Source organism: Brassica napus, chromosome C5, assembly GCF_020379485.1.
Source record: "Brassica napus cultivar Da-Ae chromosome C5, Da-Ae, whole genome shotgun sequence".
In the NCBI taxonomy this organism is placed as follows: Eukaryota; Viridiplantae; Streptophyta; class Magnoliopsida; order Brassicales; family Brassicaceae; genus Brassica; species Brassica napus.
The window spans coordinates 5596763-5624095 of record NC_063448.1 but is presented as its reverse complement, the minus strand read 5'-3'; the positions used below and the strand labels follow the sequence as shown (position 1 = coordinate 5624095).

Genomic DNA, 27333 nt, shown 5'->3' with positions numbered 1-27333 from the left:
TTAGTGCTACAAAATAGATATTTTATCATATTCTTTGATCCGCATTTGGAATGTCTTGCTAATATTAGAAGTAACTGGATCATTTCGTCGGACTATCATATTACCTATCTGGACCAAAATTCAAATATATACTTACCAAATATTAACAACTTTGTTACCAGTAAAACCGGAACTCATAACAAATGAGTTTACGCTCATGCCCCAAATTAATTTTTACCATTAGACTACAAGTCTACGACCTCTTCTTTATGAAAAAAGACAACCCTTCCACAAACAAATATGCACAACAAAAATAACTTGATCAGCTTTAGAAATAAAAAAAAAATACAAAAAGTGGCGATTCTTATGACAATAGTGATATTTATAGAATACATACGGAAATTATTTTCTTGTAGACACTAATACATATATTATTTTTAAACACTATTACATATATTTAACTCAACTTAAACAAATTCACGAGACGTCAACAAGAAGAAAAGTAAATTTGTGTACTTAGTAGATACATCTAAAAACAGCATACACATGTTTACGTTAATGCAAACTTTTATTTTAGAAAAAAAATGAAATAAAATAATCAAAGAGTTATCCATTACATATGTTCAAAAAACAATGGTAATAGTCTCTTCAGGTTAATATAAGAGCTGAAGAGATTATTATAATTTTTTTGAACATATGCAGACAGCACTATGAAAATGTACGTGACCAACATTGAACACAAAAAGAAAACTCATTGATTGTTGTCGCCACGGTACGAAATGACCAGATAATTCCGATACACAAAACGGATCAAACACTTATGCCGTATTCTATTTACATGAAGATCTGTACAACAAGGTCAGTATAGGTAGAAGGAACAAACAATAATCAGATCGATAGCATGGTTGTTGACACGGAGAAAAAAATTGAAACTCGGATCTAGCTCATTCGAACTGAGTCACACCACCGTGTCGCTCCGGGAGGCTTTGTTCAGATCGTGTCGTGTGGTCTTAGTCTCTTGGAGCGCTTCCTTTGTTCGTTCCCTCGCACGAAAAGGAATCAATTTTTTTTTCTACCTGTAATAAACCGATCGGTACACTTTCTCAATACTCGATTGAGTTCGGTTCGATTCGATTAAGTCATAGCCAAGCCTTGGCCTATTCTCTCTCTCACGGTTTCACCCAGTCTAGTTATAAACTTACTGTAAATAAACATAAAACCATGAATTTAAAACAATTATGAAAGAATAAAATTTACGGGAAAACTAATGATTTGTTTATTTGTTTAGGAATGAACGAATTTGTATCTTAAAATTATTTTAAATATTGAAATTGTAATTTCAATAACCATATGCACAATATCCAGCACAAAATAAATACATTTATGCATGTATGTAAACTGTATTTGATAAACAAAGATTTTTTACAAAACTCAGGTCTAATAATCAGAGCCGTGCCTCGGTGTTAAATTTTGAAACATTGGCTTATGGCATCAAATTTTCTAGAAACAATTAAGGGCATATTTTTCTAGCTAGTTCCATCTATTTAAGCTCAAGTAACAAAAATATAAATGAAATGCTTAAAGGTTAAAAGTTTTCTGATAGTTAGAAAGAAGACAAGAATACAGTATATACTTATGGTCATACTCAGAGGTGTGCCTACGCTTTTGATTTTGAGGCATTGGCCTCAGGTCCCTCCTCATATTTGTTAATTTTGGGGTCCCAAATTTACAGTTTATGACACAAATAAAATGATAATAGTCACCGGAAAATATGTTTTTAATTAACCAAACCTCCATTTATATTCTCATTTGTTTTCATGAGCTTTAACTTCTGTTTTAATTAATGTTGAAAACTTTTTTTGTTTATATAGAATTTGGTTTTGTTAATAACAAAACATATAATGCTTTCCATTTAAAGCTTTTATAATTTTTTCATAAACTAGTTTCAAATTATGAAATAACAAAAACCCAGTTTTATTTGTCAACTTATATTAAAATATTATTATTATACTAATATTACTTATATTATTATTTAGTTGTTATTATTATTATCTATGTAGAATTTGGTTTTGTTAAAATGAATTATATTTGCCTTAGGCCCCGATTGTTCTAAGCACGACACTGGTCATACTTAAGCAACCATAATAGTATATAATCATTTTTTATTATCAAAATACAGTAAAATAAATAAAGATCGGTTTTGTTATATAAAAATATTGTTTGATTTGGCTATTTTATATTTGTTAATGTGTATCACATAAAATATTAATGTTCTACTCGTTTTATTTATTTTAATAGTGCTGGTTCAAAATTTTAAATTTAATAGTTTATTAATTTTTTTTTTGAAACAAAAACTAGTTTGAAAAGTAATTTAGCTTTTATTTGGTTCTACTTTATGACTTAACTACAAAACATTTATAACTAAGTGTAGGCATTTTATTTTAATTCGCTTATGGCAGCTCAAATTGTTGGCACAACACTGCTAATAATGGTAGGCGGATTCTGGTGTGGTAAGTGACCCATATTCGAAGTAATTCAACGACACTAAACATATGCAATCACAGGATATAGAGCAACACTTTCGACTTCATTTAAATATCCGGAGAGAGGATTCGTTCGTGGACTGCATTTCATATTAAAAATTAGTATAAGTTTTTCTATAGATCTTGGGATACCCCAAGTTGATAAAAAACAAAGGTTTTTACATGTTTATGTTAATGTAGATTTTGATTTTGGAAAAACAATATTTTGATTTTGGAAAAACAATATTTTGATTTTGGAAATAAATATAAAGATCTCCAGATTGTAAATGTGCAATTGAAGATCTAAACATCATGGTAGTGTAATATGTTACCTAAAATGAATAGTTATCCCTATATAAATAAACCTTGTTAACACAACCAACATTCACAACTAACAAACAATTTCATCTATTAAAAAAAATTCATTCCCTCTCAAAAAAAAAATGAAGAGCAGAAAGGTTACCATGTTAGTGACAATAATGATACTTATGATGATGGGAAACCTTTTAGATCAAACAAAGGCTCAAAAAAGTTCTTTAGGTCAAAGAGAAGCTGAGAAAATCCCTTTTATTCAGTGTTATCCATCTTGTCTTAAAGAGTGCAAAAGTACTTACAAGTTTCCAGCGTCTCTCAAGTGTCCAATTATATGTCTTAAAGCCTGTCTTCATCCTCCATCACCATCACCATCACCATCACCATCACCATCACCATCACCATCACCATCTCCATCTCCATCTTCATCTCCATCTCCTCTTTCGGAGAAAACTATTGATGAAACTAATGATTTCTGTAAATTTGGTTGTGCTGTGCAACAATGTGCTTCTCTTTCTACTATGGAAATTCCAAGTAAGTTTGCTTTTCTCGAAAATCCACAATTCATCAAAATTTACTCATCATATATGTGTATATTATTGTGTTGCTTTTAATTGCTTAGTGGTAAACTACTGCGCTATTAAAAAGTCATACTTAGGTATTATTTGTGTCAAGAAAATTTTATTTATATACAATGGAATTCTTTTAATTAATTTCATATATATTGTTGTCTTTTTGTCTTTTTGTCTTTTTGATTTTTGTTGTTTGTGCTATTTACAGATGTGAAGAAAGTCGCAGCCTGTGTCGATTCATGTTCGATTAAGTGTTCCAGCAAAAACTAAAAAGCGATACTTTTCCTCCTACAAATTAATATTTAAATTAAAGATAAAAATAAAATAGTTTGTATTGATTGGGTTTTCAAATAAATGATTTTTTAATATTTCTGAATATATTTATGTGGTTACGAACATATCAATTGATAGAATCACCAACTGAAGTCACTCAGTAAAGAGCTTATCTCAGCAAGGAGAGGATGGTTACTAAACTTCATGATTAGTCATGACATACCTAGTTGTGTACACACATGACATATCCAATACAATTAAAGCCACATCCATTCATGATTGTAAAATGAAGAAGTGAAAAACAATATGTACACATTGGGTTTATGCATCATAGATATCAAAGAAAGAGTATCAATTATATGATTCACTCAATCACAATAATCACTCCATCATATATTTTCATAAGGATCATATGATCCTGTCATTTATTGTTTGATTCATATAGATAGCTCTACTGTATAAATTTATGCAACTCATTGTATCATAATACAATTCATACATTTCTCTTGTTTTCTCATAAGTTAATACAATATCAGAGCAGGTTATTCTTATGTGTTTTGATCCACCGATTAAACTCAATATACAGACATTTTTCGTAGTTCTCATTGAGAATTTCATGTTCCATCTTCTAGTAAGTTTTGTTTGTTAAATTCTGGTCGCTCGCAGCTGACTCTGCGTCCCGAAAAAGAACAAGTCAATATCATGAGCCTTCGGACGATTCTTTCTTAATTGCCAGCTCTTATTTCAGATTAATATAAGAGCTGAAGAGATTATAATAATTCCTTTTGAACATATGCACTATGAAAATGTACGTGAACAACATTGACCACAAGAAAAAAAACTCATTGATTGTTGCCGCCACGGTTAACGAAATGACCAGATAATTCCGATACAAAAAACGGATCAAACACTTATGGCGTATTCTATTTACATGAAGATCTGTACAATAAAGTCAGAAAACGTAGAAGGAAAAACCAGAATCAGATCATATCCAGCTATTAGAGAGAGCTATTACGATTTATATGATATACTGAGTCACTAAGATCATATCATATCAGGGACAAACAAACCCATGTGACTTGGAGACTTGGACGAGTGTGTGAAACTGGTTTTGTCAGAAGGCTCGACAGAGTGTATTAGTAGTCGTGGTCAAGTTAGAAGAATGTTGCTGTTCGATGGGGCTGTTCGTGGGACTACAGAGTCTGCTTCTCTTTGGTTCTGAGATCCTCACGTTGGAGATTGCAACCACAAGCACATCGACCACACCGCTCTCATCTTCTTCCTCCTCCTCCTCTGTGTTGGAGAATGAATCAGTCGGTGAATCATCATATGTTGTCTTCTTCTCTCTGTTAGCTCTGTTTACGTCAGTTTTCTTCATCGGACTGCGAAGCTGAAGGCCGGGAGGAGATCCTGCTTGACCCTTGTGCTTCGACTTGATGCACATTGTCTTGAGAGTCCGGTCAGTGTAAAAGAGTATCCATGGATGCCCTGAAACACACAAGTGAAGATATAGAACTCAGTGCTGCAAGTTAAGGAGCTGGAAGAGATTAAAAGGCTTACTTAGCACTTCATCCGCAGTGATCCTGGCAGATTCGTCCCTTGATAGCATTCTTGACAATAGATCACGAGCTGGTTTGGAGACGGACTCCCACACTCCAGAGTTGAAATCAAGCTTCACTTTCTTGATTGCTTCGAAAATAGCATCCAAAGAGTCTCCCTTAAACGGGAGTACACCGGACAGGAGAGCGTATAAGAGGACTCCTGCACTCCAAACGTCAACTTTCTCTGAATAACTTTCAGAAAGAACTTCAGGTGCTACATAAGCAGGACTTCCCGCCAATCCAGACAATGTCTGACCTGTGCCATTGAACAAGCAGATAAGTAAAAACCTTCACAGCTCAATTAAACAACAGATTACTACGGAATAATACTAATTACCTTTTGCAATTCTCATGGCGAGGCCAAAATCAGCGAGCTGAATCTTCCCAACAGCTGTGAGGAGAATGTTCTCAGGTTTGATATCTCTATGCACAACTCCCATCTCGTGGCAATAATTGATAACTAGCATGAGGTCCTTGAATATATTAGCTGCACGCTGCTCAGAGTACCTCCCCTCCTTAACCATCTGATCAATCAAACGTCCTCCCGAACACAGCTCCATCACAAGATGAAAACAATCCGACTCTTCATACACAGCATGCAACGTGACAACCCGAGGATGACCAGACAAATGCTGCATAATCTCAACCTCCCTGTGAACAGTCTCCTCCCCTTTCTTCAGTGTCTTACAAGCAAAGTCAATCCCGTTACTCTTCGACCTACAGATCCTAACCGACCCGAACTTCCCTTTCCCAATGTTAGGACCCAAAACATAGTCATCGTCAATCTTGTTCTTCCTACCAGTCTGAGTGGAAACGTCAATGCAACCAATCTTCCTCTTCAAACCTCTCCCCGACGAAACCAGAGACGACGCGCCGCAAGGAGGTGCGGTCGCGACGCCGGCGAGGCGTCTCTTGAAGGAACCAACAGAGTCCTCGTCGACGACGGTGTCATTCTCCTTGCAGCGCTTCTTGAGTCTAGCGTAACCTTCTAGTGAGAAGTGTGACCTGAAGTTGGATGATCGCGATGCAGTAGTTGCACATGATAGATCCTCCTCCGAACCTTCGGCTTCACTACCTTTCCGCTTCTTCCTCATCAAAACAGATAGCAACGGATCTCACCACACATCAGAGTCACTTACATAAGGATCAAAAGGATCAGTCTTTCTCCTACAGAAACAGAGCAAAAAGGAAAGGACTTTACAAGTGTAATCTTAGACAACAGCGGAAGAAGAAGAAGAAGCTTCAATGACTTAGAAACTTGCCCACACAGATTATTTTCCCGCGAAATCACGAAACTTTCCTCGGAATGCTTAGATCGAAACAGCTAAAAAGCTACACTCAATCGAACTAAAGGTCATGAAACCAGGGCAGAAAACGAACCTCGGGGAATCACGAAAAGATGCGACCTTTTTCTCCCGAGACGAAGCCGATCAGAAGGGGTGATGGAGAGAATCGAGGCGAAATTGACGGAAAATCAGGGAGGAGAAGACTAACACCGTATCGAATCCCGAGGAATCGAAAAAATAGTTAACGAAGATCGAAACCCTAGAGAGAGAGCAATCTCGAGGAAAGCGATGTTTAGGGGAAAAAAGAAGCTTTATAAGCCTTAATCGGTGATGATGATGCAAATATAAACGAAATTTGTGTGTGTATATATATTTCTAGACCGGCGTAAATGTCGGTCCGTCAGAAAACCGGTTTATTATATATTATTTATGTTGATTGAACCCATAAGATACAAACATCTTGTTGGCTTTGTCAAGGTGGTTTTTCATGCAAAACCCATCTATCAATGGGATTGTAAGTGATCGTAATTAATCATAATCTTATACAACAAGAAATTGATCATAATATTCAAAGTGTAGATTTTATGTGTTAAGAGTCTGGTATGGTTCGGCGTCGTATATCGCAGCTTTCCATGAGCGAACAAAACATCTCGAGGCTTACTCTCACAGTGTTAGAAATGCTGTTTAAGAAGGATTGATTGTGATTTAGCATGTTCGCACAACATAGCATATTGCAGACATTATGACCAAGGCGCTGGGTGCTTCCACGTTTCATTATCTATTGACCAAGCTAAGTAACCTCCGATCTCCAACTCGAGGGAAGTGTTAGAGGCCAGTATGGTTTGGTTCAATGTTGTAGCGGTTATGGGTTTGTAGATAACGTTACTTGGGGGTATAAGTCAAATGTATTATGAGATAAGTACGGAGTAGATATGGTATGAGACGAGATCTTGTATGTTGAGATTCTCTTGTTATGTTTCTGAGTACATATGTAAAGCTTACTAGATGAATACAGACAACACATTCTCAACATATTCTTCCTTAGTTTACATTATGTGCAATCCCATTTGCTTGCAGAGAGGTCTAACACGAGACCATACTGTTTTGTTTTGACAATGCCACTAAACAATCTACTGAAAATCAACAAGAGTACTAGGGAGAGGATGAGACACAATTATTTCTCTAAAGGCTAATAACAAGTATGGTAGTTACTGTCTCTCTCCCATGGGCCCTGACAGAAACGATCCGGAGAATACTGAAGCTTGTCCTAAGACTTCCGGCGTCATTATGGGTGAGCAATCCGACCCGCAACCACCGGATCCTCGATGGCCATATCTTGATCGATGGTCAAAAGCTGTCACTCCACCAATAATGTCGGTTCAACAAAAAGAAATTGGGGTTCTTTCGCTGCTCCTCCTCCTGAAATTATTGACACTTCAACGGAACAAGAAACAGGGGACACTCCTCCTACTTCTGAAACCGTTTCCTCTCCTCATGCACCTGCATCAACCGACCCTCATCCACCAGTTCCTGTAACTAGTCAGATTCAACCAACTGATGAATATACCTCAGCGCCTCTCACCGATGAACGAGCAGTTGTTCATCAGGAAACAAACCAGTTGGTCACCTCAGGTCTTACTGAAGCTTCTGAAAAGGGCGACCAGGAAGATGAACCGGACACAGAAACAATATTTGTTCCAACTATGGGAGCATGGTCGAAACCACTCCGATTCACCCCACCTCCAACACCTCCAGAACCTGCTACTCCTAAACTTGGATTCACAGAAGTTGTAAAAAGCCAAATAGCTTGTTTCTGGCCTACAATAAATGAGTCTATTGTCAAGGGTCACAAGCATACGAAGGAAAAATTGGTGTATCCGGTCCAAACAACCTCCCAATTACCTATGGAAAAATTGCCACCTCCTGTGCTCAAGGAAGACGGTTCCCTCTGGTTTCCATGGGCAGCCCGAATGAATCAATCATCTAGAAATCTTTTCCGAGCTGCTGAACCGACGTATCGACTAGATGGAACTCCTCAGGTGACAATTCCTTCTAACGTCCTTAGACTAGGACCTGAGAATAAGGAAGAATACATTGTAGGACAGTTCCATAGATGCACTAAACCGCCTGGAGGTCTTATTCATGCTGTCTTGAATAGATTGTGGGAAAGGGAATGTAAGATATCTTGCCGGAAATTGGGAGAGTCGTCGTATTTGTTCCATATTCCTCATGAAAATACTCAGAAATGGGTTATTCAGCGGGGTGTGTGGCATGTTGATGATTGTCTCCTATTTGTTGCCCCTTGAAGTCCGGTAGACTCGCTTAAAATCCCTGAGATTTCAACTCTCCCAGTCTGGGTCACCCTTAAGAATATCCCAGATTCTTGCTACTCAAGATTGGGTATCAGTCATATAGCATCAGGTTTGGGAGAGCCAATGCTTACTCATAGGCCTCGTTTAGATCCAACAAGTATGGGGGAAGCAAAAATTTTAGTGGAGATTGAGTTAGATAAACCATTCCCAAAGCTAATTGCGCTTGATGACAAGCAAGGCAACATCTACTTGGTGGAAGTGGAGTATTCTTGGATTCCTAGTGCTTGTGAAAAATGTGGAGCTCTTGGGCATAAGGAAAAGAGGTGTCTACTACCTGCTAAGACTCTTGGAACAGCTCATGTCACAAAAGATACTCAGAAACCTAATGAAGAGATCCCAATGGTGGATATAGTTAAGCTGTTGCAACAATCCCCTGCTACCCCGGCTACCAACTTCGATCAAAACCCAAGCTCTACTTCCACACACCAATCACCTGAGACTCCAAAAAGGTCTTCGCCTACTAGTAATTCTGAGGACCCCACTGATGGACCTTCCTCCAATGTGCACGAGGTACATTTTATTCCTCGTTCTAAGTCTGATACTACTTTACCATCGTTAGCAGTCATTGTCGTTGCGCCATCTGCGTTACAAATTATGGAGGAAACTTCATCTCCCGTACACATTAGAGAAGCCTCTCACACTTATGAAACGGAGCAACATTTTGGGGAGTTTTAACCAAGATTCACCTCACTCTCAAAACAGAAATGAGGAAGGTATGTTATTGGTTGGAGAAACATCTGGTTATAACACAACTAGAGGAGGAAGACCAATAAAACCGACTCAAAAAGTTCAAGATATGGAATGGAAAACTGTTAGAGGAAGGGGTAAACGAGGTCGTCGCAGCCGAGGGAACTACTATCACTAATGTTATCATGTTCTTTAACTTGCTCTTTACAATTCAATTTTGAATCGTCTGTTAGGGATATGTTTCTCTTTTTGTTGTTGCATACTTTATCAAACTTATGAGTGAAAATCTCATACATGTATTACTTATGAATTTAAATATGAAAGCCTATTAAAAAAAAAAAAAAAGTATGGTAGTTACTACGTCTACAAAAGGCTAAAGACCGCATAAAAAAAACCCCGCTTTGAGTCTTTGACCTCTGATTAAACCGGACTCCGGTTGAAGCATTAAAACCGGTCTTTACACGAGCTCGGGTATACAATCACAGAGTCTAGTGACAATCCGCCTTTGGTATGTGTACAGTCAATCTGCGTCATCGAAAACTTTATCTTCGTCGATGAGCTTCTTGATTCCCGGACTACAAAATCTCCCCCGTGGTAGTGGTTCCACCTTCCCCGCTCGGTTAACATACATTGAGACGAGGAGTATTGACCGTCTTCAGTCCAGAGCTGAAACCGAACCGGTTTAATGTCCCAACCGTGGACTTGTTCGGTGTTACAGACCCGTCGACCAAACCACTTGCCAGACTGACCTAGCTGCAGCCTGAAGAAGATACTGTAGGTTCCTACCGGGAACGGGAAATCAATCTCACCGTCGACTTCAAACCACCAGGTTTGTTGAAGGTAAGCCACGGAAGCAAACCTGCAAGAAGAAGAATCAATTAAAAAGGTTTATACTTTAAAATCTTAGCAACCACAAGAGATAATGTAAGGAAGTCTCACCGAGATTCATCAGTGGGGATATGACTCCAGTATCGACGATCATCAATCCCTGTGATTGATAAGCCCTTAGCTGAGATGCTTAGACAAACACCACCGCTTCGTTTATCAATCCATACCTTCTGCACACAATCAAATACACTTTCGTTTAAATTACAAAAAACTTTTTCGGCAAAACAGGGGAGGGAATACAGAGAGAGAGACACGAACCTTGGTGCCGTGATCGAATGAGTTAACCCTGCAGAGACAAGCGTATAAATCTCTTTTCTGGAGATTTTCCGGGAACCCACCACCAAGGATTCTCTCGAGAAAGGCCTCGTAGTTCGGAGGAAGCTTCGATTCCCAGACGAAATCGGCCCATGAAGCTCCCCGGAAAGCCCTGTTGAGCTTCGAGAGTCTACAGATCTCGACGGGGTCCAAATTCTCAACGATCAGAGCCACGCAATCTTCCGGGAGATCCCCTAAACAAAACGACGACGAAGATGAAGACAAATCCTTGTGAAGACCAGAGTGACTCGCACCCATCAAAGCACCAGGAGCAAAAACCCTTCCTTGTCTTACACGAGATTCAATAAAATAACAGGTGGGTTTTAAAGAGATTCTCGAATCGTACTGAAAGTTGTAATCTTTGGTCGTGTGGAGGAGTTTTCTTCGCACGCGAAACTCGAAATGTTTAAGACAAGAACAAAGCAATTGAATAAAGAGGTTTGGTGGTGATGACAGACAATGGTGGTGCTCTATATGGATATTGGACGGTGACGCAAAAGGCATGTAGATCGTGTAATGATATTATTATCTTTAGTTTACAAATATCATAAGATTAATTAGTTTTGAACCTTTACAAATAATTTTAAAATTAAAAGCTGTTGGGTTTTTCGTTTAGTTTTTTGTTTTTTTTGTCCGTTTTTCTTTGTTTTATAGTAATGTTTTTTTAATCCGTGCAATAATCCTCCATTCATGAGTTGTAATAAGTCAGATAAACAATTTAATAAATAATAAACCCATATCCTTAGCAATTTTGAATTTTCAGTTACTATTATTGTCTGTTATTATACGTGATCCAGGATGTCAACGACCATCTGTTATGAACATGTTAGATCGCGTAGTGGCTGTATTAACGCTTCTCCGATATACACGATGGTTGTTGTGGATATATGTTTTCTCAATTATGGATAAAATTATTTATTTGGTAAACACAGAAGAACAAGAAAACTTCAAACCTTCAGTTCTTTATATTTGATCATCACCATTACCTACTGATTTGGTTTAAGTTTTATCTAATCTTCGTGAGTCTCGTGGACACAGAAAAGGAAATGTCGAGTATGTTAAGATATTTTAACAGTTAACTGATTTTAATTATTCAGCACATATAAAATGAGATATTTTGACGATCAAATGTTTTTCACATTCATGCATGTCCAAGACGAAAATATCTAGGGTTTTCTGCAAAAAAACCCTCAATGGGGTTTTTTTTTGCAAATTAATCCGCGAACTCAAAAACCCACGGGTCAACCCTCCAAGTGCCAGTCAAACCGCAATATAACCCTCGGCCATATTTATGTGTATTTGACTGTGTATAATTTTAACATTTTTTTAATACTAGGTCGTTTTGGCGCTAATTTTTTAATGAAAAAAATTTGTTGAACCCCACCTTCATTGTGCATTTACGCAAGCTCCCATGTCCGAGAAAAACAAGGTCATTTCGTTTTAGAAATCAATATAATTGCGTTTGTTAAGTAAACAAATATATTTGTTGGCCGAGATGGTTATATAGCATGCACATGGTATTTAAGGTTCAAATTTCAAACCACGGGTTCAACAAATTTTTTTCATTAAAAAATTAGCGCCAAAATGACCTAGTATTGAAAAAATGTTAAAATTATACACAGTCAAATACACATAAATACGGCCGAGGGTTATATTGCGGTTTGACTGACACTTGGAGGGTTGACCCGTGGGTTTTTGAGTTCGCGGATTAATTTGCAAAAAAAAACCACATTGAGGGTTTTTTTGCAGAAAACCCAAATATCTATAACATCATTTCTGTATGTACTATTTTTTTTTTTTTTTTTTTTTTTTTGTATAATTCATATTTGTCGACAAACAAAGTTAGATATTTATTTCCTCCAATCAAACTAATGCTCAACAAAAATACATATTTAGTTTCTCAATAACATGTGAATTTTTTTTTGGCATGTAATTTGTTTATGTTTTATTTTAATTTTTTGTCGGCATTAACTTTTATGCTTTTAGCGTTACCTATGTCACTGATATATAGTTGGAAACTAATGGATGTCGATGCAAAAATCTCAAACGTCCTTTCAACTCGACTATGACACACTGACATAGGACTGAGAAAACGACCAAGGATAATATCGAATAAATATCTCAAATGCTTAAAATTGTTTTTTAGGCTAAAAAAATGATAAGTATGTCTTATTAAGCTAATTTCTTTTTTGTACCATTTTTTTTATCTAATACAATTTAATATTTTCAAAAATAAATCAAAAAAATAGTTTTACAAACAAACAAAATTCAAAAAAATAGTAAATACTGATAAAATATCTATATCAATTTGTTGGTATTTTTTATAATTCTAAAAATGTTTAAATCGTAATTTCATATTTTGTTCTACGAAAAGTAGAATTGACCTTCTACACAGTAGAAAATATAATCCACTTTTTTCATTGAATCTAATATGTTTATAATATGTGATCTACGTAAATAATAGTAATCTAAAAATATTTAGAAAACACATTCCGCGCTTAACCTATCGTTCTAAAATCTGTAGAATCTAGAATCAACACATTACTATAAATCTAAAACCTGTAGAAACTAAAATCTATATATTACTATAAATCTAAAACTAGTAGAAATCGATTTCAAACATGTTTCATGTGTTCTACATATAGTAGAATACATATGTAGAATACAGATTTTACGGATAAAGATAATCAGTTTCAAAAATATGGGAAGAGAATATTTGAAAATATTCAGTTTCCTTATATTTATTTAAAATCGATTTTTTTTTTAAAAAAAGAAAGAAAATAGTGATTTATAAAATCAATTTTTAAATTAAAAAATTAAAACATCAATTTGGAAATCGTTTGATATGAACCGGTCGATCCTGATCTGAACCGGCAAAAGACTTTTATACCTTTGTTCTATATGTATAAATAATAAATCATTATTTAAACAAATTTTTTTTTTATGTTTTTGAATTATACTTTTTCAAATTTGAACTTTTTTATAAAAAAAAATTTCAATTTTTTTTCAAAATATTTTTATATATTTTTAAGTATTTATTTATATATTTATTAGAATCCTAAATTCTACATTCCAAAAATCCTAATCCACCATCAACTCTAAACTCTAAGTCTAGATTAATTAACCCTAGGGGTATAAGTGTTTTTTACCCTTCATTAAAAGTGAGGGTAAAAGTGGTTAGTGTAAACATGAAAAGCGGTACTAGGAAAGTGGTATTTGTGGCAATTTTCCTTTTTTTGGGGAATTTTAATATATTTTTAAATTATTTTAGTTAAAAATTATATTTTAATATTTAACATTTTTTTATTAATTGTAATTTCGAATTTTTAATTGAAATTAAGGACAATATTGCTATTTTGAAAATATTTAGACTAATATGACATAAAGTATATGAGATTAACCTAATACAACATAGTTATCATTTTTTGGCCTAAAAAAATAATTTTCCCAAGACATTAAGGAGATGTTCAATTTGGTCGTTAGAGAGGAAACGAGATGTACAAAAGAGATAAGGATATATTACAGGAGAGGCATGAAGTACGTACTGTAGATCCTAAAATCTACACTGAGAAATTTGATAGTGACCGGGAGTTTAATCAGGAGAAGATATATGTTGTAGGCAACGATATCTTTAGAACACAACGATATAATAAGTTTCCGGTAGGCAAAAATGGACTTTTATTGATGAAGGAGATCGAATATAATGAGTAAAATAAGATCGAATGTTACAACGAGATCACTAAGAGAAAAGGTCTAAAGATTGATGAAAACAAGGTCGAAGTATGGGTGAAGTTTTTTCTAGGGTTTTCAACGTTGTCTTTCTTCATGTGCATCTCTCATTCTTTATAGTGGGTCGACACCGTGATCTTCGTAACCGCTCCGCGATCTCCGTCTCTTGTTCCGCGATTTCCAGGACCTCGGGGTCTCCGTCTCGAGCTCGTATGCTGGCTATGGGCTCCAGTTCTTTACGGCTCATATCCATGACCGTGGCCTATTAATGGATTGACCGAAATTGGGTCCAACACGTATGATATAAACTTTTTTTGTACATTAGTTTGTTTTTCTTTACTGTAACAAAAAAAGTTTGTTTTTCTTTCTAATTTATTTGTTTGCAACTTCTTCATTTTTCATTGGTGAACATAATTAAGTTATATTACTCTATAAGTCTCTAATAATTACTTTCCCCTTTTAAAAAGTTAGTCTCACTAAAATATAGTGAAAATCATATGCCGCTATGAGAGACCATGCTAAAATAAATTAAAACTAACAACTTTTTATTTAGTTAATGTTAGTTTAAAAAAAAAAAATTAATAATTTTTAAAACTAACAATAACTAAATAAAAAATTTGAATCGAGTGGTGGTAGTCTAATGGCAATTTTTTGGGGTTGGGTGTGTACCTACATCAGTTTTGGGTTCGATTCTCTCTGAAAACTAAATTATCATCACTTGGACAGTCTGGTCTTGAGCTACATGGTTGATCGTAACATATGATCGGTTTATTCCTTGACGTTAGTCGAAAAGTATTTCAAACTCGGACCCGATAATGTGATTGTCAGTCCATTATGTAGCATTAAGTGTGTTCCCACAGCCAGATCTGGATACAAACCCATCAAACATTTGCTTGAAGGCCGATCACTGTAAAAATATTTTTAGGACCAATTTTCCATAAGATTTTGTAGTTGAGATGGTGCAAATAGCTGATATTTGAATCAAACTTGCATGCTGCCCTGGGTTCGAAAGCAGGGGCCAATTTTTATTATTGCTTCTAGTCTGGCAAATAACAGGCAAAGTCACGTGCGTTCCTTCCGAGACCGACCGGATCGCTCGGAAAAAAAAGTTTGAAAATCATTTCCTAAGGAGCCCATAGAAGTCTGAAACGAAAAAGAATTAAATTTACGGGCTAACAACTTGAACTACAGTCCATGCTTCTAAAACCAGCCCAAGACGAAGACGACAGATCCTTGTGAAGAGCAGAGTGGCTCGCACCCATCAAAACACGACGAGCAAAATCCTTTCTTGTCTTACACGAGATCCGAAAGATTATCAGGTGGGTTTTAAAGAGATTCTTGAACTGTCCTGAAAGTTGTGTTCGTCGTGTGGAGGAGTTTTGCTTCGCACGCGAAACTCAAAACGTTTAGACAAGGGCAGAGCAATAGAATAAAGAGGTTCGGTGGTGATGACAGACATGGGTTGTGCTTTTACGAAATTGGACGGTGACGCAAAAGGCATTTAGATCGTGTAATAATAATTAGTATTATCTTTAGATTCCGAATATCATTAAAATTACTTTTAACCTTAAAAAATAAACTTATTATTAAACTACGTTGGATTCTACGTTTGATTTTTTTTTTTGCCCGTTTTTATTTGTTTTGCCCACTCATGAGTTGTAACTTGTAGGAAGTCATATTACAAACAATTTAATAAATAAACTAGATCTCGATCTGTGCAACCGCGTAGGTTTTTGTTTTCATTTATTTTTATATAAACATTTTGTTTTCAATTTTAAATTGGTATATATTATAATATATATGTGTCTATCAATTTTTAAAACATAATATGTTTACGGTATATTTTTTTCATTGAATAAATTGTTTTAAACTTTCACATGTATTTGTATCTTCTTATATATATATATATATATATATATATATATATTTTCGGATTATTATTTCATTATTAAAATCGTAACTATATATATAAATATTAGTAAAATATTATTTTCTTGTCATATTCAAAAATATTGACATTTCATAAATTTAAAAAGTTTTAAAAAATTAAACTTTTCACTTCATAGATTTATATTATCGAGTAAATAATTAAACATTTAGTTTTTGTTTAATTTTTAAAATAAACTATATAGTTTAAAATTTGTTTTCATTGGTTTAAGGTAGTAAAGATTAATCATTGTTAAATAATATGATTTTTGTTATTTAAATTTCTTTTTTATAATTTTAAAAGTTAACATCGATAAATATTTAAATAATTAACATATGAAAGTATATTATTACAACATTAAATTATATCTATTTAATTTATACTATCTATAAATCTAATGTATCATCTATTGTTTAAATCCAATTATTGATAGCCCAATAAAAAGATCTGATATGCTCAAAATTTAAATGATAAGATTAGAGATTAAATGTAACATGACTTTCTAGGAATAGGTACACTAGGTCCATTTTTAAAAAAAAATCACGCATGAATCAATGTTCATGAATTCTGTTTTAATATACAGGAGGTAAGCCATCTGAGTTTTCAGTTACGATTGGTATCTGTTAAACGTAATCCACAATGTCAACGACCAACCTGTCATGAACATGTAGATCGCGTAGTTGTTGTAATAACGCATCTCCGATAAGCACGATCTTTGTGGAGGGTATATGTTTTCTAAAACATGGATAAGATTTGTAATAATAACACAGAAGAACGGATTGAGAAGGAAGATCGAGTCTAATCCCTCGTGTTGTGCCCCCTGTGTTTTTTAATTTTGCTCTGAAGGTGTCTACTGACATATCTTCAATTGGAGCCTTTGTGTTTTTCCATTTTGGCTTTTATGCTCTTTGTTGGGATCACATCCCCTTGGCCGTTATGGTCAGTACTTTGTCTGAACCTCCATGGTTCCTTTTAAAGTTAATCTGTTCGGTGTTAAAAAAACACAGAAGAACAAGAAAGTTTCAAATCTTCATTTCTTTTTTTTGTTCATCAACGTTACTACTGTGATTTGGTTTAAGCTTATCTAATCATACGTGAGTCTAGTGACACTAAAGTGTTGATTATTTGAACTAGTTTTCAGTTTTAATTTTTGGTTTTTAGATTTTTTGTTTTTGTTTTCAGCTTTAAGTTTTGGTCTTTAGTTTTTAGATTTTAGTTTTTGGTTTTGCTGTAGTTTTTGTTTTAAAGAAAATAACTGATACTTTCTTTTAAACAATAAAACAAAAATAGCAATAGCATATTTAAAAGTTATCATTAAAATATATCAAAATATAGTAATTTTTATTTAAAAATAAAAAATACAGTAACATGTTTTGAAATTATGTTTATGTTTAAGTGTATATTAAAAAATTAAATTAGATATCTATAAATTATACAAATTAAATATTAAAATTTTGAAACTATTTTTAAAATTCTTATATACATTATTTTATTTTTTTAAATTGAATTGCTATTTTTATTTTCAAATTTAATACAATTTATTTAATTGATAATTTTTTTATGTTTTTATAATTTTAGTTATTTTTGATATGTCTAATAGTTATTATAACTTTTCAATAGTTTTATATATATAAACAAATAACTAGATGTTTGCATTTAATTAATAGTTTAATACTATATATAAATATCTAAATTAGTTTTACATATATGAAAAACAAATAATTATTTTACATTATTGTTTAAATAATATTTTATGTACAAAATGTTTTATGGCAATTTTATATTTACGAAAATATTATTTATTTTACTATAAATTAATTAAAATGTAATATTTTCTACAAAAAGAAAGCAAATTCATTTTTAACCAAAAACCCACAAAAATTGGTTTTTGGTTTTTCTTCGTAAATTAGTTTAAACTTTGAAAAACTAATTTTTTTTAATTTTAGGAAATCGATTTGTTAAAAAACTTGATTGGCAAATTAAATAGTTTCTACACAAACAAAAACTAAAAGATAAAATTTGATTATGGAAAAAATGGTTTTTGAGAAAACAAAGAGACATTCTTGACGGTTGTTAGAAGATGAAAACATCTATAACATCATTGCTGTATGTACTCCTTTTTTTATTTGATGATGACCTTTAGATATTATTTTGATATTTTTTAGGAATAATTGGAAAAATGAGACACTTTGAACTTTTGTTTGTCCTGTTAGTACTTTTGATATTTTTGGTTATTTTGGACATGTTTTACCCTTCTGTTATGGAAAAAATAGTAAACTAAATTTTAAAAATATAAAAAATATGAAATCTATTGGAAACTTCAATATAACTATTTAAATGTTTAATTTTCTTTAAACAAAATAGTGGAATCATATTTTATTTAATCTTCTAGCCGGGTCAGAATACTTCTGGCCATCTACCTAGTCTAGAAATTGCATACTAAATATTATACGTTGATATATCCAGGGTATATAACGCAAACAATTTTTTTTTGTATATTCTAACTAGGCTAGAATTCGTTAGACTATCATCTAGCTAGATATCGTTAGTCTATCTACAACTTTATTACGTCTTATAGCCACAATTTTGTGATGTACCTATTCTTGTTTATGTGTTATAGCATGTTCTGCATTTTACCTTATGTGACGCTTAGGGAAGAATAGGTTTCTCACCCACTGTAAGTGATATGCCCGACATATGATACATATTATAGCTAAATCCGGTAAATACAGAAACTTCCATATTTCGGTTGATATCTTTCCTAAATATCTTTCCTAAATCTACACTAAATCTATCCTAAATCTCTCATAGTATCTTCACTCCCACGTTTTTTTCTTCCCAAGAATCCGTTTAGCCGTGTGGTGAAAGACTAAGAAGACAGCAGAAACAAGACAGGATCGTCCATTGAGGAAGTCATGGTCCACAGACTCGCTTGGTCTGCTCAATAACAGCAACAGAATGGGGAAGACATGCGTTTATGCTCCAACAAAGCACAAAGGTTCATTCCGTTGCAGGCTACATCGTTCATCAGCCAACAGTCAAAGTGCAGCTACTACACAACTTGATCTCCCAAAGCCCTTGCGTTCTTCTAGTCATCTCGATGATTTATAATATATGCACAATCTCTCGTGTTGTTGTTCGCATACACTAATGCTAAGTATTGTATTCACATGTAGTATGTTAATGCTCTGAGAGAAAATAAAAGTATCAAAACTTGTTTAATTCATATTCTTAGTACAAAAAAGCTAGATCAGTGTAAGTGAAGGTTCACTATGTTGATATGCAGAAACTAATGGAAAATGCCATTGATACATATATTATAAAGCCTTTGATCAACCTGCAATATCTTCACATGCCTCTTCTTAATCTTTTAAGAACCGCCGAAAACCTGAATCAGGAAAAACAAAACCATAAATACAAAAGAAATGCATCATTATCCTTTCAAGAAATAAGATATAAAAAAAATACTGACCGATGCTAGGACATCTGTGGAGAGACCAGGTTTGCTCTGAGACACCTCATTTTTGATTGCTGTCTTCTGTCTGAACTGAGGAACCACCCTAGGTGGGAAGACTTGTTCTGGTTCAGCGTTGCGGCCTGATTCTTCCTGAATCTTTCACTTCTGCCAAACATCAAAAACAAAGAATAACACATAACCAAACATCAAGTTAGAGTAGAGAGAAAATCAATACAGTACCTTCAAAGAGTCAGCATGCTAGCACTAGCATGGATTACGAGTTTAAAAAAAAACACAAAGCTGTAACTTAGAATGTTAGAAAAAGTGAGCACCTTCTTCATTCGTTCATCAATCTCGGTCATGGCACGAGACTTCTCTACTTTTAGATAAAAAGTTCTTCTCTCTTTTAGCAGCAGACATAACCATATTCAGTTTTTGTTCCTCTATAAGATGATTAATCAACCTAAAATTAATTTAGTTTAAGAAATACAAATCATTTTTACAAAAATCTAGAGTTAAGAGAATCAATACAAGAAATCGCATACCTAGTGTGAAGAAACATGAGATTCATATGAAATTGAAGAAAGAACACTTCGATTTCGTAATGAACCGAACCGTCCGACGAAAGTCCTTGGGGAAGAACACTTCGATTTCGTTGTTCTGTGTGTGAGAACGAAGAGGATGATGACAAAAGATTGCTTGTCTGCTTCAGATGGATCCCGCAGAGGAGAGAAGAGATATAAAAAGGCATCAGGAGAACTGCAACATGTTGGGATACGTGGCCGATTCTGAATATGGGATTCCTAGAAGATGTCCCTGTGGTGGGAGAATCATTGACGAGGTTCGCGGGAAGGAGGAGTACGACACTCATCCTGGGAAGCACTTCTTCAGCTGCATAAACTACGAGGTAAGAGATACCTCAACAGACGCATATATTAGTATAGAATTTTTTTTATGTTGTCTGATGTTTTTTTTTGTTGTCCCCAAGGCTGATGGATTTCATTATCGTCAGCCTTGGGTAATAGGCGTCCAGGAGGAGATCGAACGCCTGCGTAAGCGTGTGGAGGAGGCTGATGAGGTGATCAAGTTGGTGCCCAATCTCAATAAACAGATTGAGAGTGTTGAGGTTAGTGTCGTTTTTTAAGAGTAGCTCATAGGAACTTAATATTGGTAATGTTTGGGTTTTTTTAATTCACTAACAAGGTTTCTATGTTTCCATGTGCAGGCACAGGTTAAAAGGCTCAGTTTGCTGCTTGATCACCTCACTGGTGACGTTTATAACCTCACTGTGCAGATGGCTAATCTGGAGAAGGTCTGCTTTGAATGAAATTGTTTAGGTAAACACTCTAACTAAACTGAACTGAACTAGAAGTAGTTTCCTAGAAGTAGTTTCCTTGTAGGCTGCTTGGTTGAACTTCACTAGGTAGACTTGGAAGTAAAGTAGATGTTCATAAATCTAGTTTCTGTGTTGTATTAATTGATATGCTTTGAAAGTGATGTGATGCACTCTATAGTACGAACTGAACTAGGGTAGTTGGTTGCTGTGATGAATGCTTGAAAGTGGTTGTGTTTTGATGAATGCTATCTGTGTAATACTTGTTAGCGTTTTAAAAATGTGATTTGATGTGTAATGAATGCACTCTGTTCACGTTTTTAAAATGTGATTTGAAAGTGGTTGTGTTTTGATGAATGCTATCTGTGTAATCAATGTTTGGTAGTTAGAAACGCAAACCAAAATATTAGTTTAAAAACATAGTCAATCCTTCTACCCTTAACTCAAACCAACTTCTGAAAACACATACCAACTTTAAAACACACCAATCGAAACACAATGGATCCGTTTTCCCTTACTTCTCCTGGCCCTGTGAACATAGACGTAGGGTCTTCTGATGTTCCTAAACCGGTGGAAAGGAGAAAGTGGACAACACAAGAAGACTTAGTCCTCATAAGTGCTTGGTTAAACACCAGCAAGGATCCCATAGTTAGTAACCAGCATAAGTTAGGGTCGTTTTGGAAAAGAATTGAGGATTATTTCAATTCAAGCCCTCAGCTCACAGGCTTTGCTTCTTGAGAGTGGAGTCAGTGTAAGCAGAGGTGGGGAAGGCTCAATGACCAGGTGTCTAAGTTTGTGGGAAGCTATCAGACCGCTTTGAAGGAGCAAGCTAGTGGCCAAAATGAGAACGATGTCATGAAGTCTGCCCATGACATCTTCTTCAATGACTACCACGGCAAGTTCACACTTGAACATGCGTGGAGGGAGCTGCGGTTCGATAAAAAATGGAGGTCTATCTCTTTACCAAGAGATGGTGCAAAGGAGAAAAGGAAGGAAGCTGCAGAGACGGTGCCTGACTCGGAAGAGGTAAGGCCACATGGTGTTAAGGCTTCCAAAGCAGCCAAACGCAAGAAGAATGGGAATGAAGCTGCATATGATCGACTACAGAGCATTCTAGACTTGAAACAGAACATATCCAAACAGAAACTACTAGATCGTCTCCTCTCAAAAAAAGAAACTCTCACTGAAAGTGAGGTGTCTCTGAAGGACAAACTCGTAGCTGAGATGCTTTGATCTGGTCAGTGATTAGTTGCGTAGTTGTTTAGGTAGTTATGATGTTCTGTTGATTGTTTAGGTTGTGCAGGTCACGGGTTGATTATTTGCTTACTTGGTTATTTGCTTACTTGATTATTTGCTAGCTTGATTATTCGCTAACTTGATTATTTGCTTACTTGGTTACTAACTATTTGTCTTGCTTCTTCTTTTGTTTTTTGTTGTGCAGGTCACGGGTTGAACAAACGAATAGTTGTGGTTGTAGTAGGTGTGTTTGTGTCACGGGTGATGATGATCTCAGATTTTTCTACAAGCTAGTCAGGGGTTGTAGTAGGTAGAGCTGTAGTTGATGAATTATGTTTGTGTCACGGGTGTGAAAGTGTAGTATTTTGTTGGTTTCTACACTTCACGTGTATTGTAAAACAATGACTATATAATCTGTCTCATTTATGCATTGCTCTCTCAAATATTGTTCACCTCTTTTTCTCTTAAACTTGTACTTCTTCATCGCTTCTCTCTGAAACAATAAGAACACAACTATCATCCTCTATCTTCTTTAAATCATATAGCACAAAACACTCAAGCCCACGCCACAAAACACTCAAAACACACTTAGCCAAATATTCTTCTTCTATCTCCATTTTTTTTTTCAAAAACCATTAATCATATTTTCTTCTTCGATATCCATTTTTTTAAAACACACTTAGCCAAATATTCCTATTCTATCTCCACCTTTTTTTAACCTTTAATTATATTTTTACTAAATTAAAACAAAAAATGTCATCCTCATCGTCAGATGGCGTAGATGAAGCTGTTGAAGAATGGTTCGACGAAGAATTTGATAATCTCGTCGACTCCCTAGTTAATGATCAAGCAAAAAACCAAAGAGACGGGCTTACTACGAAAGACATCGGGAAGAAGGACACAATCAACTATGGAATGACTATTTCAGGGAACATGCTACATACCCACCGGAAATGTTTAGAAGACGTTTTCGAATGCACAAGCCATTGTTCCTTCGCATTGTGGATGCTTTAAGAAATGAAGTTCCATACTTTCAGCAAAGAAGAAATGCTCACGGAAGGTACGGCCTATCTACACTGCAAAAGTGTACAGCAGCTATACGTATGCTGGCATATGGTCAATCAGGAGATACGTATGACGAATATCTCCGACTAGGTGAAAGTACTGCACTTTTATGTTCGGACAATTTCACTAATGCGATAATACAATTGTTTGGCCATGAGTATCTAAGAAGACCTACAGCTGATGATCTTCAACGACTACTGGATATTGGAGAGTTACGCGGGTTCCCAGGAATGGTAGGCATCATCGACTGTATGCATTGGGAGTGGAAAAATTGCCCAACAGCTTGGAGAGGACAGTACACACGTGGTTCAGGAATGCCGACAATTATCTTAGAGGCGGTGGCATCACATGATCTATGGATATGGCACGCATTTTTCGGACTTCCAGATACCCTCAACGATATTAATGTTCTTGATCGGTCACCAGTTTTTGATGACATTATACAAGGTCGAACTCCTAAAGTAAATTTCAATGTCAACAACCACAATTATCGTATGGCGTACTATCTTAGCGACAGAATTTATGAAATGGTCAACATTTATCCAATCAATCTCACTTCCTCAAACTCCAAAAGCACAGCTATTTGCTCAACATCAAGAAGCCGTAAGAAAAGATGTCGACGCCGTAAGAAAAGATGTCGAACGTGCTTTCGGAGTATTGCAAGCGAGGTTTGCAATAGTTAAAAACCCAGCACTACTATGGGACAAGGAAAAGATAGGAAGGATTATGAGATGTTGTGTCATACTGCACAACATGATAGTAGAGGACGAACGTGACAGATTCACTCAGTATGATACAGATGAATTCGAATCAGGAGAGTCAAGCAGAAGTTCCCAGGTTGATGTTGTCTCCTCTACGGAAAGCCTTTCTAATGTCGGTGAAATGCGTGGGATTCGCAATCAAATTCGGGATCAACAGATACATCATCGTTTGAAAGCTGATTTAGTTGAAAATATATGGCAAAAGTTTGGTAATCTTGATGAATAATCTTTGTATGTTTAAGATTTCTCTATGTATTAAATAATTTTTAACAAAAAAAAATTAAAAAAATAATTTAAATTTCTAAGAACCCCATATTCGGGTTCACCAATAGAAGAACACAATCAATACAGGTTCATCACTATTTCTGATCCTATCACAAATATAATAAAAAAATCCAATGAACCCAAAGAAAGGGTTCATTGATGTGGTTGTTCTGACGATCAGAAACCATGGCAAAATGATTTAAAAATAATTATAACCAAATTATTATTTGGAAACAATTTACGAAGGAGGCCATAACAAAAACGAGTAAGAATCAAATTTACGGGCTAATCTAAACTATAGCCCATGCTTGTAGAACCAGCCCAGTAGTCTATTAGTTATGCCTTTGTTCTTTTCTGGCTCAGAAGCAGTTTATAAACCTAATTCAGCAAACTCAAATAAAGTGCTGCTATACATACAAGCAGCAGAGCATTCAATATACGTTGATTGACACTTCACTAGTTTCCATTATTTTAATTCTTTTAAAACAGATTCATTTTTTTTTTTTTGTAAAAAAAATATGGTTAAATCCGGGTCTATTAAAGACACAGACCTAACCCCGGGTGGGAGGTGCAACCCACGGATGGATCCTCTCCCGGGTATTCAAATGGGCCGTAAGCATGGGTCCATATCCGCGTGGCCACATGTGGAGCTAATAATTTCGTACTAGAGAGGAATCGATCCCTGGCCTGGACCAACAAGGCAATTTTTCCTCTAGTGGAAACCACTAGACCACCACTATGGTTTTAAAAGAGATTCTTATCTTCGAAGAACATTCTTTTTTCCAAAAAAAACTGACTGTCGATGTGCAGCTACAATCACTTAGACTAGATATAATGGACATGTCGTGAAGAAATTTTAACTGTTGAATAAGTGCAGTGGAGATGTTGAATATATGAAAAAATGATGTGGATTCAACTTTAGTTGAATATATTCAACCTTTTGAAAGCAAAAAAAAAATGAATCCCACAAAATCACTTTGAAACATTGTATGCCGCACAAAACTAAATAAACTTTCCAAATTGTTTTTCTTCTTTTTTAAATACAAAATTATAGGATTGGCACAATTGTCATTATATAATTGGCTTTCTACATTTTATAGACTTTTATTTCACCCTAGTTTTTGAGATCAATTATCTTATACCAAATAATATGATATAATAAAATAAACTATATAAAAATTCATAACTTTTTATTCTCTATAAATAGAGACTTAGTTCATTTAATTTGGACATAAAAAAATCTATTTTTGACTATAATATTGCTATTTGAAGTTTTGTAGTGTTATTTATTTTAATAATAATATTTTTTAAACAATTACGGATCTTAATAATTTTTTAAAAAAAACTATGTTATTTTAATTATTTAAGCTAATTATAATCAAAATTATTATTAATATGTAGTTACTTAATTAAAGATAAAAATAAATTAAAATAGTGGGGTAAGATGTTGAACTTTATTAAACAAAACTATTGTATAGGTTAAAAATGAAGTGGATGTTGAATAATTAGGTGGAATAAAAAAATGATGTGGAATGTTAAAAAAAAATGAGGGTGTTAAATGAATCAACCATTGTAGATAGTCCTATATTTAGGAATCAGAAGGTGTCGAAAAAGGTTGTATCATATGGTTATATGTAAACCACAAGGCGGTTGTCTATTGGTAGATGGATTTCGGAGAGCCAAACAATCGAGGATTCGAAAATATCCCAATACATTTTATTTTGTGGCCACGTGAATATGAAACAATGTTTTGGGTTTCATTTGAATACCAAAGAGTCAGAGATCTATCTGAACTCTTTCGTAAGTCTGAGATACTCTCATGTTAATTTTAAAAAATATTGTTATATATGTATTTAATCATCTTTAGTCCTAGTCATACATATAAAGCTAAATGGTTAAATCATGATTGTAGCTTCAAGAACTAGTTTATCATATAACCATTAAAGAAAAAACAAACAAACGTGTTCGGTTTTCTAACGCTATGTAATGTTTTAAACCAAAAACTATTCGTTTTTATGCGGCGACTGGCTTTGCACCACCTTGTCTGCCAATACAAATCGATGAGTTATTCCTATCTATCTACTTAATCATTATTATATATAACAATAAACCAAAATCACTATGTTCTTAGGAAAATGTCAAATGTAGTTGTTTTTTTTTAATGTCAAATGTAGTTCTAGAAAACAATAGTATAATCAGTGCCGGTCCGGAGTCCGGTGGTGCCTAAAGCACATTCAAAAAATGTTGCCCTTTAGTTACAATTTTTTTTTTTGCATTTTTAACATTATTAAAATTTAAAATTTTATATAAAGTACATAAATATCAATAAATTTTTTGCAAATATTCTTTCAAAGTTATTCACAAATTTTGAATAACCAAGTGTTTTAACTAGTTCATGTTCGATTAATATTATAAACAATACATTTAATAACTTATGAAACATATTCCAACATAAACAATTTTGTTGAACTTTAGTTTTTTTTTTAAAACTAAACATTAAAACGAGAGATATAACAATTCCAGCAACAGTCACTGAACAATGGAGAACATAGATAATTAAAAATGGTCAATTTTGAATTAGTAGAATATAGTAAATAATTGGAGAACATAGACTAGATTTTTATATATTTACTCTCTGTATTTAATGTTCTATATACTAAAAATCAACAAAGATTCTATTAAAAGCAATCGTATCTGTTACCATTTACTTACTTGCAATCATTATTAAAAGAAGACTTAATGGGATTTAAAAGG

The 27333-nt window shown here is 34.4% G+C and overlaps 6 protein-coding genes across 8 annotated transcripts; 4 read left to right on the top strand and 2 right to left on the bottom strand.

Moving 5' to 3' along the window:
• The first annotated feature begins 2837 nt into the window (after positions 1–2837).
• On the top strand, positions 2838–3753 carry LOC106449329 (thionin-like protein 2). The gene is made up of 2 exons (XM_013891107.3): positions 2838–3347; positions 3594–3753. The coding sequence occupies exons 1-2, from the start codon at positions 2945–2947 to the stop codon at positions 3653–3655; spliced, it is 465 nt and encodes a 154-aa protein (XP_013746561.2). The 5' UTR covers positions 2838–2944; the 3' UTR covers positions 3656–3753.
• Positions 3754–4480: 727 nt separating this feature from the next.
• Positions 4481–6896, bottom strand: LOC111213778 (serine/threonine-protein kinase PEPKR2-like). Of its 2 annotated transcripts, none has more exons than XM_048758017.1 (4): positions 6640–6896; positions 5597–6426; positions 5219–5515; positions 4481–5146 (listed from the first exon to the last, which is right to left on the bottom strand). In XM_048758017.1, the coding sequence occupies exons 2-4, from the start codon at positions 6351–6353 to the stop codon at positions 4773–4775; spliced, it is 1428 nt and encodes a 475-aa protein (XP_048613974.1). In that variant the 5' UTR covers positions 6354–6426; positions 6640–6896; the 3' UTR covers positions 4481–4772. The 2 variants fall into 2 exon arrangements, with proteins under 2 accessions (XP_048613974.1, XP_048613975.1); XM_048758018.1 differs by having other exon boundaries at positions 6522–6871.
• Positions 6897–7888: 992 nt separating this feature from the next.
• Positions 7889–9592, top strand: LOC125587027. Its single transcript, XM_048757114.1, has 2 exons — positions 7889–8754; positions 8854–9592. Exons 1-2 carry the CDS (start codon positions 7889–7891, stop codon positions 9590–9592), a joined length of 1605 nt encoding a protein of 534 aa, XP_048613071.1.
• A 285-nt stretch (positions 9593–9877) lies between these two features.
• LOC125587460 (F-box protein PP2-A12-like) lies at positions 9878–11395 on the bottom strand. Of its 2 annotated transcripts, none has more exons than XM_048758016.1 (3): positions 10751–11395; positions 10544–10659; positions 9878–10463 (listed from the first exon to the last, which is right to left on the bottom strand). In XM_048758016.1, the coding sequence occupies exons 1-3, from the start codon at positions 11309–11311 to the stop codon at positions 10049–10051; spliced, it is 1092 nt and encodes a 363-aa protein (XP_048613973.1). In that variant the 5' UTR covers positions 11312–11395; the 3' UTR covers positions 9878–10048. The 2 variants fall into 2 exon arrangements, with proteins under 2 accessions (XP_048613973.1, XP_048613972.1); XM_048758015.1 differs by having other exon boundaries at positions 10544–10662; positions 10751–11368.
• Positions 11396–21751: 10356 nt separating this feature from the next.
• Positions 21752–22486, top strand: LOC125587026 (glutathione S-transferase T3-like). The gene is made up of 2 exons (XM_048757113.1): positions 21752–21901; positions 22004–22486. Exons 1-2 carry the CDS (start codon positions 21752–21754, stop codon positions 22484–22486), a joined length of 633 nt encoding a protein of 210 aa, XP_048613070.1.
• A 756-nt stretch (positions 22487–23242) lies between these two features.
• LOC125587025 (putative nuclease HARBI1) lies at positions 23243–24541 on the top strand. The gene is made up of 3 exons (XM_048757112.1): positions 23243–23455; positions 23527–24015; positions 24134–24541. The coding sequence occupies exons 1-3, from the start codon at positions 23243–23245 to the stop codon at positions 24539–24541; spliced, it is 1110 nt and encodes a 369-aa protein (XP_048613069.1).
• The last annotated feature ends 2792 nt before the right edge of the window (positions 24542–27333 follow it).